Source organism: Felis catus, chromosome A1 (assembly GCF_018350175.1).
Source record: "Felis catus isolate Fca126 chromosome A1, F.catus_Fca126_mat1.0, whole genome shotgun sequence".
NCBI classification, from domain to species: domain Eukaryota; kingdom Metazoa; phylum Chordata; class Mammalia; order Carnivora; family Felidae; genus Felis; species Felis catus.
The window spans coordinates 190,306,005-190,319,979 of NC_058368.1; the positions used below are offsets into that span (position 1 = coordinate 190,306,005).

At 40.7% G+C, this 13,975-nt stretch overlaps 1 protein-coding gene and 1 long non-coding RNA gene across 2 annotated transcripts in view; one reads left to right on the top strand and one right to left on the bottom strand.

The window, feature by feature from the left end:
- Positions 1-11,454, bottom strand: part of ITK (IL2 inducible T cell kinase) — a 59,242-nt gene extending 47,788 nt beyond the window's left edge. The window contains exon 1 of the mRNA XM_023260178.2: positions 11,031-11,454. Coding sequence (XP_023115946.1) covers positions 11,031-11,168 — 138 coding nt within the window. The 5' untranslated portion in view covers positions 11,169-11,454. The remainder of the gene's footprint in view (positions 1-11,030) is intronic.
- Positions 7,563-9,499, top strand: LOC123379746. The gene is made up of 2 exons (XR_006584613.1): positions 7,563-7,826; positions 9,052-9,499. It is a non-coding gene; the product is annotated as an uncharacterized LOC123379746 (long non-coding RNA).
- Positions 11,455-13,975: the final 2,521 nt, after the last annotated feature.

The window sequence follows — 13,975 nt, forward strand, 5'->3', positions numbered from 1 at the left end:
GAAATGCAAATAATTGATACCGAGATACCATTTTTTAAACCTGTCAGACTTGCAAAGATCAAAACGTATGGTAATGGTGTTGGTGAGGTTTTGATAAAGCAAGCATCTCACATGTGGCCCTGGGGAATGTTCATTGGCACAACCTCTGCGGAGAATAATTTGGTCATGTTCAATAAGATAACAGATGCAAATATCCTTTGACATAGCAATTCTACTTCTGGAAATGTTATCTATAGACCAAGGCTTCCCAACCTTGGCACTATTAACAACATAGGCTGGATAATCCTTTGTTGTAAGTTTGTCCTGTGCCTTGTAGAAGGCTTAGCAGCATGCTGGACTCTACCCAAAAATGTCAGTAGCACTCCCCTCCCTAGTTATGAAAATGAAAAAATTTCCAGGCATTGCCAAAGATGGGCAAAATCACCTGTTACAGACATACAGAAAGTGACATAAAGATGAAGTTATTCATTCCTTGTCATTTGCAATGACAAAAAAAAAAAAAATTGGAAACAGACTGAATGTCCATCATTAAGGTAACTTTTTATCCATTCAGTGAAATATTATGCATCCACAAAAAAGAATGAAGAAGCTCTTTGCATATAGGTGTGGTTTGATCTGCAAGAAGTATTGCTAACCAACCAAAAGAAAAGCTAAGAAGTATGTCACATAGAGTACCCTACTATTGCATAAAAAGGAGGACAAGAAGAACACTGAGTTGTGTTTACATATGTATGCATAAAGTATCATTGGAAGAACTGATAGGAAATTGATTATATTGGTTGCTTTCAGGCACTGAAGCGCTGTGGCTTAGGATAAAGGTGGGAATTGGCCATTCCATAACATTTAGTAACTGTTTTTTAAAAAATGTATGTGAATGTATTATCTATTCATGAATTTTTTTAAAAGTTAGTCTATATTTTGCAGAAGATGACCTGAAAAAGTGGCTACTAATAAAGAGAGCTGAAGTCCAACGGGCACAAAGGCAAGGGGGAAAGAGTTCATCCACCAGCAGTTCTGTTTTGTGCATTAATATTAATTTGCAACACAGATGAAAGCAAAGTGAACAGCAGTAACCTAATGTCATTGAGATTTATAAAGAATTAGAATAACTTTCTCTGGAGTTCAGAGAAATTTGGAGGTCAGACAGCTTGTGGTTGCAGGTTCACGTGCCCCTGAGTCACAGCTTTCTAGGTAGAGCAGGGGGTCTGAGAGGATCTCTTTTGCCTGTCTCTTCTATGTTCACCTTTCCAAGTGCTCTGGTCTTTGTGGATGCACCTGTGCCTCTAAATGTCCAGGGGGATTATTACATTTCACTCTCTGAACAGACTAAGTGTCTACTATTTTAAAGCAAAGAATCATGAATGGTGACTCATGTTGCTATTCCGTGGATTCTGTGTTTCCAATCTTCCATTTGCAACACACCTGCGCGCTCTCCACCATTGTGTAGTTCCACCAACTGGTACCATGGACTTAATGTTATTATTTAAATGGATTGATTTTTCACCTCAACAAATTTACTCTAAAGGGAAGTTTTAAATCACCACCATATGTTTAAAAATACTTTTTTTCTGAAGTAAATTATAATAAACATACATATATAAGTATTAAATTAAAAAATGTCAGAACCAGATCTGTCCATGTACCATCTAGAGTGCACCTAGTGGTACCCCACTTTGGGAAACACTTAATTGGGTCACTATACATGAAATTGGCCATAGCATGGACTGCAAAAGTGGCTACATTTGGTATTAGTGCCCTCGATCTCACTTTCTGGGCCCTTGGTCCTGGCTTATAGCCCTGTTTGGTGGTCTTTTTCCTGTATTGTCACTCTGGGTATAACATTCCCAGGATGTTATTCTCAGAAAGTGCCCAATGAGGGGTACTTATGAATGGCTAGTCCAGTAAACTAAACAGAGCTGAGGTTCATACAGCATCTTTCCTTGGCAAAGGTCACCCCAGGAGCAGAGCCTCAGGTTTATAAGGTCAGAAACTCATTTTTGTCAGCTCACAGAGTCCGGTGGACAGGAACACACTCTGCAAAATCACAAGTGACTGGCAAATTCGCAACCTTGCAGTGAGAAACAGACTGGCCAAGATGCTTGTATCAGTTTTGCAGAGAATTCTTGGAGATACTACTAGGGAAACCAAAATGATATCAGAAAAGCATATGTTAGTGGGATCAAAGTGTAGGGAATTACCAAAGCCCAAGGCAAGATGCTGTTTTTAACACTTACTACCACTACTGTGACCCTGGGAAAATTTCTGAACTTCTCCATGTCTCAATTGCTTCCTCTCTAAAACAGAATATTACTTTTAGCTTCTGCAGAGAACTGTGAGGGTTACATGAGAAAATTCATAGGAATGCGTTCAGTCTTCTTGCAGTGATGCTAGTTATTGTTGTCAATGATATTGTTGTGCTGTCATTCAGGTAAACTTGGGGGGCCCTGCTCCAGACCTCTATTATACAGTGTTGTTCATTGAAACTCACCAATGAACCCTTGGCCCAACTCTCTCTTCTCAGCCACCATGGCTGCTAAGACTCCTCAAACCCAAACAAGCTTAGATCTGAAAATACATTTAATCTAACTTTTAATGTTTGTCCCAGATGTGTGGCCTAGGAAAAGATACTTAGCTACTCTAAGCCTCTCCTTTCTCATCAACAAAATGGGGATCTTTTGAAAAGTAGGAAGCTTTTTGGCCCTTGTTAAATCCTGCTACATGTATGGTGGGTTCATGTACATATATATGACTGACTTTATATCAAATCATTTGATCCATGTATAGTATAAAATATTATGTATCTTCCCCCTTTCTCACCGTAACATTCAAAGTCTATAAAAATAGTGCACTTGAAAAATCACCACAACAATGGGATTCTTTGGTTTTCCTAAGTTTCTTGTTAGAAACACAGTCTTCCCTAATGGTTCTGGTAACTTCTGGTGGCTGCGTGCATTGCTTCAGTCTCTGTAAGATGATGTAGCAACAAATGATAGAGGCCATAAAATCAACTTATTTTATGACAAATGCAGTATTCTATCCTAAGGACCTGATTTTTAAAAGGAGACAGGTTTATGTTAGGTATATTAGCATTTTTCAGTGTTCTGACTGAAACACGTTCATACCCAGAAACAACCTGAATGTCAAAGAATAGATGACAAAGAATTGATGACAAGTTCATCATTTTTTTCAAGTATGTAGAACAGATAAGTATCTCTCTGAAGTGAACTAATTCAATCATGAAAAAAATCATATGTATGAAAAAATGATTACTTTGGGACCATGTAGATAAGTAGAAATGTATCTATAAAAGAACAAATGAAAAAAGTAGAATATAAAATTGTCATGCATTATGATTAGAACTACATGAAATTTATGTCTACGTAAGAGCACAGGTCATTCTCACAGAGACTGTAAATTGATGCCTTTAGACAAAAGAGTTACAGAGAATACTTCTGCATAACTATTTCATTAATTTTTTAAAATAGTGTGAGTATATGAACATTTGCTGCTCTGTCTCTTGTGATTAATCAAAGTGGGTTCAACCTGATTCTAATAGGTTTTTGGTCTTTGCTGCTAATGGCTGCCTGAGCTCCAGGTTGGCCCTGAGCACCTTTCCACCAAGACATGCAGGAGGAGGATTCCAGACAAAGTATCCCCAGAAGATGGAGGTTATAGGATGTCAGCAAGAACCCCTCTCTTGAACTCAGTATGTTCACTTCTCTGTTCCGTACACAGGCCAAGCCTTTTCCTACTTCACAGTCTTCACACTGGCCGTGCCCTCTGCCCGAAATGCTTTTCTTCATTTCTTCAGGTCACTAGATCTTTCTCATCCGTCAGGCCCTAGCCTGGCTATAAATTCCTTCTCTGGCTACCCTTCTTCCCAACTCAGCGCCAGCTCCTGCTTAGTCTTTCCACAGAACCTACCACCGTCTGTATCTGCCCCATATATTTATGTACTTGTGGTTGTCTGCCTTCTCTACTAGCTAAGCTTGTGAGGGCAGACACCTTTCCTCTGTTATTTATCACCATATTCCTGGCATGTAGCCTGAAGCATGGCACATAGTAGATGTCAAGACATGCTTGCCGAACAAATGACAGAAACTTTACATACCAAAGAAGAAACATTTCCTTGATACAGTGTTAGGTTTAAAATAATGGGATGCTGCTGAAAGTGGCTTCTCTAATGTTATTTCTTTGATTATCAAACACAACTATATCTAGCACCACAGTATTAGTCGAAAGGTGTGCTCTGTGATTTGGTTCTCCATACTGCCACTGCCTTGAGACTACTATGTATGTGTATATTTTCTACTTATTGTTACTATTTTTTTAATTAGAATTTCTGTTATGGTAAAATAATGATGATGATGATAATAATAATAAAACTTTAGCACAAATATATGTAGTTGGGGGGAAAGTCCTATATTTCAATTTTTATAACAAGTAGGTGTAATTTCTATGACTTTGTAAATATTAAAATAGGAAAATGTAGGAAAGAGCTTGCTTATGAATACCTTAACATTAATCAGAATTATATGACAAACGAGACTTTAGATCAGGTTCTTATTTAATTAAAATCCTGACAAATTTACTGAAATTTCAAGGAACTGAGCAGACATCGGTTCTAAAAAGGGAATTTTAGATACATGGAAAGCCATTTCAGAGCTTCTGTTTCTGTCCCTGGATCACTTTAAGTGAAGCCCCATAGTATCATGAAGTCAAACCCAGACGGACCTCTGGATGAAAATTGGGTCCTGGAAGATTTATTTTCTTCAGTAGGCCTAATAACTTATGAAGTGGAATAACTTATTACTAGTTGGGTAAGAAAATGGAGAGATAAGGATTTACCTATTTGACCTATGAAAACTTGAGAAGAGCTTTAAAACAGTTTTCTGTGGGGCCCATTTCTGAGTTTGTTATGAAGATGTCTTGTTTTACATGGACCTCATAGTTCGAGAAACCGAGCTCCTGTGTTTTACAGTTAACCTTTCTCCCAGACTGAGTCAAAAACCGAGCCCTTACATTTATAGTGTTGCTCTGTGGCCTATTTTTACTGAAATGCTGGTTGATGGATGCACCAGCCCCTGAGCAGTAGGAATCAAATTTAATTTTAATGTGGGAGTATTTGCCTCCAAAATAGAAACTCTCCATCCACTAGCTTTCTCTATAAAACATCAACATCACATCATAAAGGCAAAAATCAGTTCACAAAGAAAATACATTAAGGTAGACATTGAAACCGCACGTTTTTGGCCTTGAGTGGCCTGAATTGCAAAATACTTTGCCTTGGATCCTTACTTCTCTTTGCCTAGCTAGACAAGGCCCACATTTTTAGCTCCCAGATGCTCTTTGGAATTCAATTTGAGGTTTGTGATCTTTGTTCATTTATTGGGTATTTATCGACCACGTACTATGCACCCTGCACCGTTCTAGGTATTGGAGATGCAGTGATGAGCAGGGTCCTCCTGCTCTCATCCCAGGGGCTGCACAGACAGAAAACAAACAGGGAAGCACATCAGTAAACCCAATAGGTACATGCAGATACTGATATATTGAAGTATCTGTGTGCTAAAGAAATGAAAAGAAAGGAGAAGAAAAGGAAAGAAACGGGATCCTGGGAAAATATTTAAAGAGATGGAAACAATAAAGAATCAGTCCTGCAAACACCTGAGGTGTTCCTGGCAGTGGGAACAGCTAATGCAAAGACCCTGCATTTGTAGGCTCTGAGAGCAAGCACCCCGTAAGTGTATCCCTCAGTTGCCTCCCCCTAGTCCTGGCCTGTCCAAACTCCCTAGAGTGAGCATGAGCTTGGAGTGCTCAAGGTTCAGGAAGAAGGCAGATGTGGTAGCAGCCTGGTGAGTAACGGGAATGTGGTGCGAAATGAAATAGGAAATGCAGATAAGGACCCCCGGATGAAGAGTCTTGTAGGCCATAGCTGAGAATTTCCTTAAATACTCTAAACAGCCATGGCAGGCTTAAAAGTAGAGAGTAAGATCTGATTTATCATTTATTGTAAGATGATTTTAAAAGTTCATTCTAGGTGTTGCATGGATAATAAACTGTATGGAGCCTTGAGTGTCAGTGAAAACCCAGCCAGAAGGCAACAGGATCATGTAGGAATGAGGTGGAAAGAGACTGTGGCTGATGCAAGTCTCAAGCAAAAAAGCTCAGGTAGCTTTAAGAGTATTATTGACAAAGAATTTAACTGTAGAAGAGAAGCAGGGAAAGAAGGAAGAAAAAAGAGAACAGAGTAGTGGGGTGGGGGTGGAGGGCTGGCCCACCTGCTGGTTCCTGCAGGTGCCTCTCTGACCCACCTCTTAAAATTCCAACCTCCTGAATCCTCCTCTTCCTCTTTTAAGGCTGGGACACGAATTTCTAACTCCGGGGAGTCTTATTTGCTGACTCTTACACCCAGAACTCTTCCTTTTGAGGTCCTATGTAACTGGCTTTGTTCTCTACTCTTGGAATTGAGCCTTGTTCTATCAGGAGTTCATTTGTGAAACTCTAACCTCTCCAAAGGTATGTCTATCCCTCATGTCCTTGCTCTTTCCCTCCTTTTCTTCCTTCCACAAATAATGCATGAGTGAGTAGTATGTGCCAGGCGCTGTTATAAACACTGATGATGCCATCTTTACCAAATTGGGTGCTGGCTCTCATAAAGCTTATAATCTAATGGAGGGTGGGCTGGGGGAGTGACATTAGCACAGCAATCACTTTAATAAGTGGGTAATTACGAGTCTGGGATGTGCTCCAAAGAGAGGGTAGGCATTGCTAAGGCAGAGCATAACAGGAGTAGATGGCCTAGTCTGGAGAAATCAAGGAAGGCTTCCCGGGGCAAGCGACATTCAAAATGAGGGACTTAAAGTCAAAGCAAATCCTATGTAGCTGGATCCCAGAGAGATGGGAGAAAAAGGGACATGAACTGAGAGGGAAGACGGCATGTGACAGACTCTGGTGTCCACTCTAGATCTAAGGGGAGAACCTCTGCAGGGACATGTCAGGGTTGTCAGGAAGAGATCACAGTCACCATGTGTCACGCTGGCGGCTGTGTGGGGAATAGGTTGGGGGGGGGTGACTGGGGCAGAGTGGGTGCAGGGAGACCATTAGGAGGTGGTAGCAGTCCCAGGTGAGAGCTGCTGGTGGCTTTCCCAAGGAAAGTGACCATAGAAAATGGGGAGAAGTAGACAGCAATATTAGTTCCTATTATTATTAGAATAATGGTAACCTCCCTCTCATTAAAAGGAAGCAAGATCCAGAAGGAATGTTTAATCATTTTTACAAAAAAAATTTTTTTTTAAATGTTTCTTTATTATTGAGAGACAGAGAGATGCAGAGCATGAGCAGGGGAGGGGCCGAGAGATGGAGAAACGCAGAATCTGAAGCAGGCCCTGGGCTCTGAGCTGTCAGCGCAGAGCCTGACGCGGGGCTTGAACTCACAAACTGCGAGATCATGATCTGAGCCGAAGTCAGATGCTTCACTGACTGAGCCACCCAAGTGCCCCAGGAATGTTTAATCGTTACAAAAAATGTAGAGTCACACAGCCTTAGGCAACTTACACAAAGCTACATAGCTTTTAAGTGAGGAGCTGGTCTTTGACCCAGATGTGTCTGACACCAGACGCTGTGTTTTTGATTGCTGTGCAAGGAAAAGCAAGGAAAGGGGGACCATCTCCTGACCTGTCATCTTTAATTCAAGAAGGATGCATGCTCCAAGAGTTGTTTCTGCTGCTAGATTCGACTGCAGGCTAACGGGGAGAGCCCATGTGAAGTGGAGACCCATAACCAGACCCTGAGTAGAATGGTGGTCTTGACTGTCCCACATACAGGTAATGGCTCCCACACTATGGTGAAAAGAACACGCTTGATCCCTAAGGTGCAGAGACATTAAAACCGGGAAACCTTTCCAGTTCTCCTGAGGGTCCTTCAGAAGATCATTAGTACCGAGCTTATGACATGCCTTCCTTATGAAATACTCAACATCGCCTGGAGGCATTGGGGCCCTCACTTTACAAATAGCAAACAGAGGCTTAAAAAGGTTTAAAGACCTTGCCTGAGACCCCACATCCAGAAAGTGATAAAGCCAGAAGTTGAATCCAGCTCTACTTAGCTATACTGGCCTCACCAATCAGTGATGCTTGTGTCTGTCTGTGCTGTCCCTTCCATGCCATGCTCACTTGAACTACCCAAGGCCCTCCCTCCATTTCTCTTTTGCCCCTGGAAATAATCTAATTTCAGTCATGTGCAAACTAAGCATGTGGCTTGGTTGGTGACTCCCTCTCCGGAGACTATTTGTATTCAAAGCTGTCATTGGTATGTTGGAGTTGGCTTGCTGTGGGCCATGAGGGCTGATTGCTAAATCTGGAGGAATTTTGTGAGCCAGTAGACCTCACACCAGTAGTTTGAAATTGGCTGTGATGGGAGTATTTACACCAGAGAAATCAGCAAACACTATGGATTAGAGCTGCCTGATGCTCTCCACTGCCACTACCACTGTAGGCTAGTTCAACATTTATCAGCACACTGGGGGCCCTAATCTCATTGTCCTCTGTTAATGAATGCCAGGCATCAGGGACCACTTTGCAACGAATTTGGCAGGCACAGGGTGGTGTCTGAAAGCATGCCTGCCAGCGACCCACCACCTGCCAACGTTACGCTTCTTTCTGGGCCACTGCTCCAGCAGGCTGAGGCGCTTCCCGGCTCCCCTGAAAACACTCACACGTTTCAACACTAGACACCAGAGCGAAATCGGTGTCAAAATAACAGGCTCAATCAGGATGGATATTTAGACATGGATATTTAAAATTAGAAAATGGATATTTTAAAGTTAGAAAAAAAACCATACTTAATTTGCAAAATTATGGAATGTTTTTCTGAGTAGGTAGAAGGATTACTTTCTGTATGATGTCATAAGTCCACGGTATTTTAAGACAGGGCAAGAAACATAATTTTCCAAATGAGAAAAGAGAAAAAGAAGCTGTGACCTCGAGAGGGGCAAGGGCTGCCTCAGCATCACACATTTCGTAATGCATGAATGTATGTCTCTCTCCACAGGCTTGTATTTAGTCACAGAAGAGAAGGAATCCAGGAACCTGATGTTAGCTTGACTTTGAACGTTTTCCTTCATTTGAAAATGAATATGTTACGCCACCCTGCTAGCTCCTTCCGAGATGTGATGATGATACAAAAAAAGGCTAATTTTTACTAGGCGTTTACTAGGTGACAGAACTTATGCTAAGTACTTTACGTATTAAGTTGAACTATTTGAAATCGCCACTGTCTGGCCTGTCTTGATCCACTGAGTGGTAATTTCAAATAGTTCAGTCTAAATACATTCTCTCTGTTAGTTTTTACCACATTCTCATGACATGGGTACTGTTAACATACCTGCTTTACAGATGGTAAGACTGAGGCTTTAATTTTTTTTAATATTTATTTATTTTTGAAAAACAGTGAGAGAGAGAGAGAGAGAGAGAGAGAGAGAGAGAGAGAGAAAGAGAGAGAGAGAGAGAGAGAGAGAGAGAGAATCCTAAGCAGGCTCCACTCACCAACTGTGAGGTCAATGACCTGAGTCGAAATCAAGAGTCAAACTCTTAACTGACTGACCCAACCAGGTGCCTGGAGGCTTTAAAATTTTTTTAAAAAAGGTTTCTTCCCACAAGTGTAATGCTCTTGTTATTTATAGGTGATACATAGTGCATGCTTGTGTGCAAGTCGTTTATGTATTTCTCTATGCGTTCTGATTGATTATTGATTGATATCAGTAAGATATCAATGCTGAAGAAGAGCATGTCTGAATCTCTAAGAAGTGATATGATAGTATTTCGCCTGCAACACCCATAGGCTCCATACCCAGGCCTCCTTCAGGGCTCCATTTCATGGAACACTTCAAAGCCTGGCTCTCAAAAAGTCTCAAACTCATGCTTATCCTATTAAGTCAGATCCTAACAACGCATGGGGATGCCTTTGTCCCTAACCATAAAGCACCTAATGTTATTTCCCCTTCAGTAAAATATAGGTGAAAACCCTGCCTTACCTCCCTAATGATAGAAAAACTAATACAATGATTTAGTACAATGTCACACACCTACTTTGAAAATGTACTGCAAAGGGCTAAACAGGGGCTCAAATTTTTCAAGAAAGGAGGTAGTACTTCCAGACCTTTCATTTTGTAAAGGAAGAATCTGACACAAAAGGTAGAGACGTTTACCCAGGCTCCATCACCTAGAGAAACGTAGAGTCTGGTCTCCTTTCTCCTCATGCAGTGTTTTTTGTACCCAACTATATTGTTATGATTATTCATGTTGATGTTATTATCACTGCTGTTGTAGAAAGAATATAAGACTATCTCTAGATATACAAAAAGACTGACCTAGATAAGCAACTGTAATCTTCTGGGTAAGAACCACTGGTTTGTATTTCATAACACCATGGTAACCCTGGTAAATTTTCCAAGGGGTATAGAGGTTTACTTTTGGGCCTTGCAAGTTTTAGATAATTAGGTGCCTAGGGAATATTATTTCAAGATATTAAGTGAATACTGACCATTGGGACATATAGAAGTAAATTCATGAAAATGTTGACACTGAACTATCACTTAAAGTATCAGTTTCCTCCATTATAAATTAAGATAACTGGGCTAGATCATCCCTTAGGTCCCATTGAATGCTAATATGTTATTCATCTAAGATCCATAAACTCTAGTGTCTTTCCGATGAAGTTCAAATTCTATCCAATCATAGCATTTGCCACATAAATTATTATAATTTTAAAATTAAACTTGCAGGAAAAAAACCATTAATAAATATTAAACTTACTCTTTTGCAGATTTTAGAACTAAAATCACCTAATATAACAACCCCACCTCTGGACTTTTCTCCACATTCTCTTCGGATTACTCTTATTGTACTTTTTAGGCGGTCGTAACCAGCATGTCTGTGTCCCCTTATTTTATTCTAGGTATATCTTCGTGATTCAGCCTAGTCTAAATAAAAAATACTGTTTAGAAAAAGAAGACACAAGTGTTCACATACCCCATGACGGTTCTCAAAGTACGCCAGGCTGGTTTTGGTTAAAACAAAGAAGCGGACTTTAAAGTTGGAGGGAGAAGTTCTTCTCTTTTGTTGCGATTTCTTGATGAGCTGTTCTTCTAGGAGGATAAAGTTGTTCATGATCCAGTTCTTGAGAAGTGATGCACCTTGGGCATCACCCTGTAGCACAGCCAAAGGACACAGCTTCAGGGCAAGGAATGCACTGGGGAGGTAGTTGACTTTCAGAGAGCTGTTAAAAGGCCTCTTGCCTCCGATGTTATCTTTCTATCAGTGTTCAGTCAACAATGTGGAGCTTCTCCTCTGATGTCACAGGCCATAACCACATCCTTTCGAAATTCACAAAACTAAGAGGCATATGTAAAAACTACACATACCCTTTGCTGTATGGTTTGGAAATGATATTTGAAGATTCTGAGAGTCAAAATGTTAGGAAGCATTAGAGTTCAATCTTTATAGTTCCTGGTTTAGGCGATCTAACAATTAAGCCATGTTGCACATGGGGTAGACACATGGGCTCTGGAGCCAATGGGCATAGTTTGTGTTTAGTTTCCTGTTGCTGCTGTAACAAATCATCACAAATTTAGTGGCTCACAAATTTATTATCTTACATTTCTGTAGTTCAAAAGTCTAAAATGAGCTTTATCAAGCTAAGATAAGGACTTCAGCAGGCTTGTGATCCTTTCTGGAGGATCCCTAAGGGCAGAATCTGTTACCTTGTCCTTTCAGCTTCTAGAACCACCCGCATTCCTCCACCTACAGGGCTAACAACAGCGGGTCAAATTCTCTCATCTTCTACAACGTAAGTTCTTCTTCTGTCTCCCTCTTCCAAATTTAAGAACTTTGAGATTACCCTGGGCCTGCCTAGATAACCTAAAATAATCGCCTTATTTTAAGGTTAGTTTATTAGCAACTTTAATTACATCTTCTACCTTAATTTCCCTTTGTCATGTAACCTACACATTCATAGGTTCCAGGGATTAGGCTTTGCTGTCTTTAGGGGATCCATTATTCTACCTACCACAGTTTGAATTCTGGCTCCAGTACCTAACTAGCTGTGAGACTCTAGGCATATTACTCAAGAGATCTGAGCCTCAGTTTTCAGCTGTGAAAAACTGGGGTAGCAGTGCCCCTACACAAGGCACTGCAGGGCTGCTCTCTGGCTTCCCTCCAGGCTCGTCTCCCAGCTGGCTCACATGTTCTCACTCCAGCCTTCACAAATTCTCCTTATACCACTTTGCACATCTCGTTTTGCCTGACAACATCTCCTCTCCCCTGCTTTGCCTGCTTTAACTCTAAATTACACTGTAAGTCTTATTCTGCGTGTCACTTCCTCAGGAAAGCCTTCCTGGCTTTCCAAAGTCAAATGTACCAATTATACGCAGATGATACCTTATACCTTTCTCTTTATACCCATTATGACAGTTGTCGTTTTGCATTTTGGAGGGTGACTTTTGGATTGATGATTGTCTTCCCCAGTAGTCTAGAAGGTCCATGATGGTAAGGACTATGTGTGGTTTTTGGTCGGTGTTATATACTCAGCAACCATCACAGTGCCTTGTGTGTAGAAAGAATGTTTTAAAAGAGGCACCTGGGTGGCTTAGTCGGTTAAGCCTCCGACTTTGGCTCAGGTCACGGTCTCACGGTTCATGGGCTCGAGCCCCGCATCGGACTCCGTGCTGACAGCTCGGGGCCTGGACCCTGCTTCTGATTCTGTGTCTCCTCCTCTCTCTGCTCCTCCCCTGCTTTCTCTCTCTCTCTCAAAAATAAGTAAACATTAAAAATTAAAAAAAAAAAGAATTTTTTTTTAAATGTGTTGAATGAATAATCACCAAACTGGGTTAGACAGTTAAAAGAGACAAGGACCATAAAACACTTAAGAGAAATATATTGAAGTATGAATGGCGTAATAAACAAAGCATGTTTGGGCTTTGAGACAAAGAAACTTGTGTTGGAATGCTGCCTCTGTCATTTACTAAGCTGTATCTCTTTGAGTAAGCCACTTACCCTCTCTGATCCTCAGTCTCCTTGTAGGGTCCTTTTGAGAACTGAATCCCATAAACTCTGAGTGGTGGATGCTAGTCGTGTATCTTGCCTTAGAAACAGTACATGGTTAAAGTAAAATAAAGTAAAAGTCTTACTTCTGGCATGAAGTAAATAACCACAAAATCTCAGAGGAAGCAGAGATGGCATATACTGGGCGGGGATGAATAATGAAACAAAATAATCATTATTACTGTATAGGAGTGTAATCATCTAAAATTTTCTGTTTTGTACATAAATAAGCAGACCACAGCTTAATTTTGTTTCATATACTGGATGCCCTGGCATAGTCAAGACACTCAAGAAGGTGGGAAAAGTGGATACTTTAAATGATTCCCACTCCTACATTCTGAGGCTTTAAGATATGCGTGGAGATACACTGCCCAAACGATGTAGTTTTTTCTTTCTGGGCTTGAGGCAAGGAGCGTTGTTTTCTCCAAATATCTCTTCTCCCCTTTTTTCTGGGTAACTGACCTCCTGAAGGTTATCTGGGGCATATGGCTAGCCAGAATAAAGACTCCATTTTTCAGTCACATGACTATTTTTTAACCAATGGAACATAGCAGATGTGATGAGCATCTCTTACTTCCAGGAGATGTCCTTAATAGCAGTCATCATACTCTTCTCCTTCTCTTTTTTCCCTTCCTACTGGCTAGAATGTGGATATGATGGTTGGAGCTGGAGCAGCTATTTTATATCATGAGGTGAAAATTGCATGTTGAGGACAATGGAATGCAAGATAGAAAAAGCTGTAGGTCCTGATGACCTTGGACTCTCCATGCCAGCCTGGCATCACCTTTTTCTTTTTTAACATAAAGAGAAATAAAATTACATTTTCTAAGCCTCTGTTATTTTGAAGTTCTATCATAAACACCAAACCTAGTCTT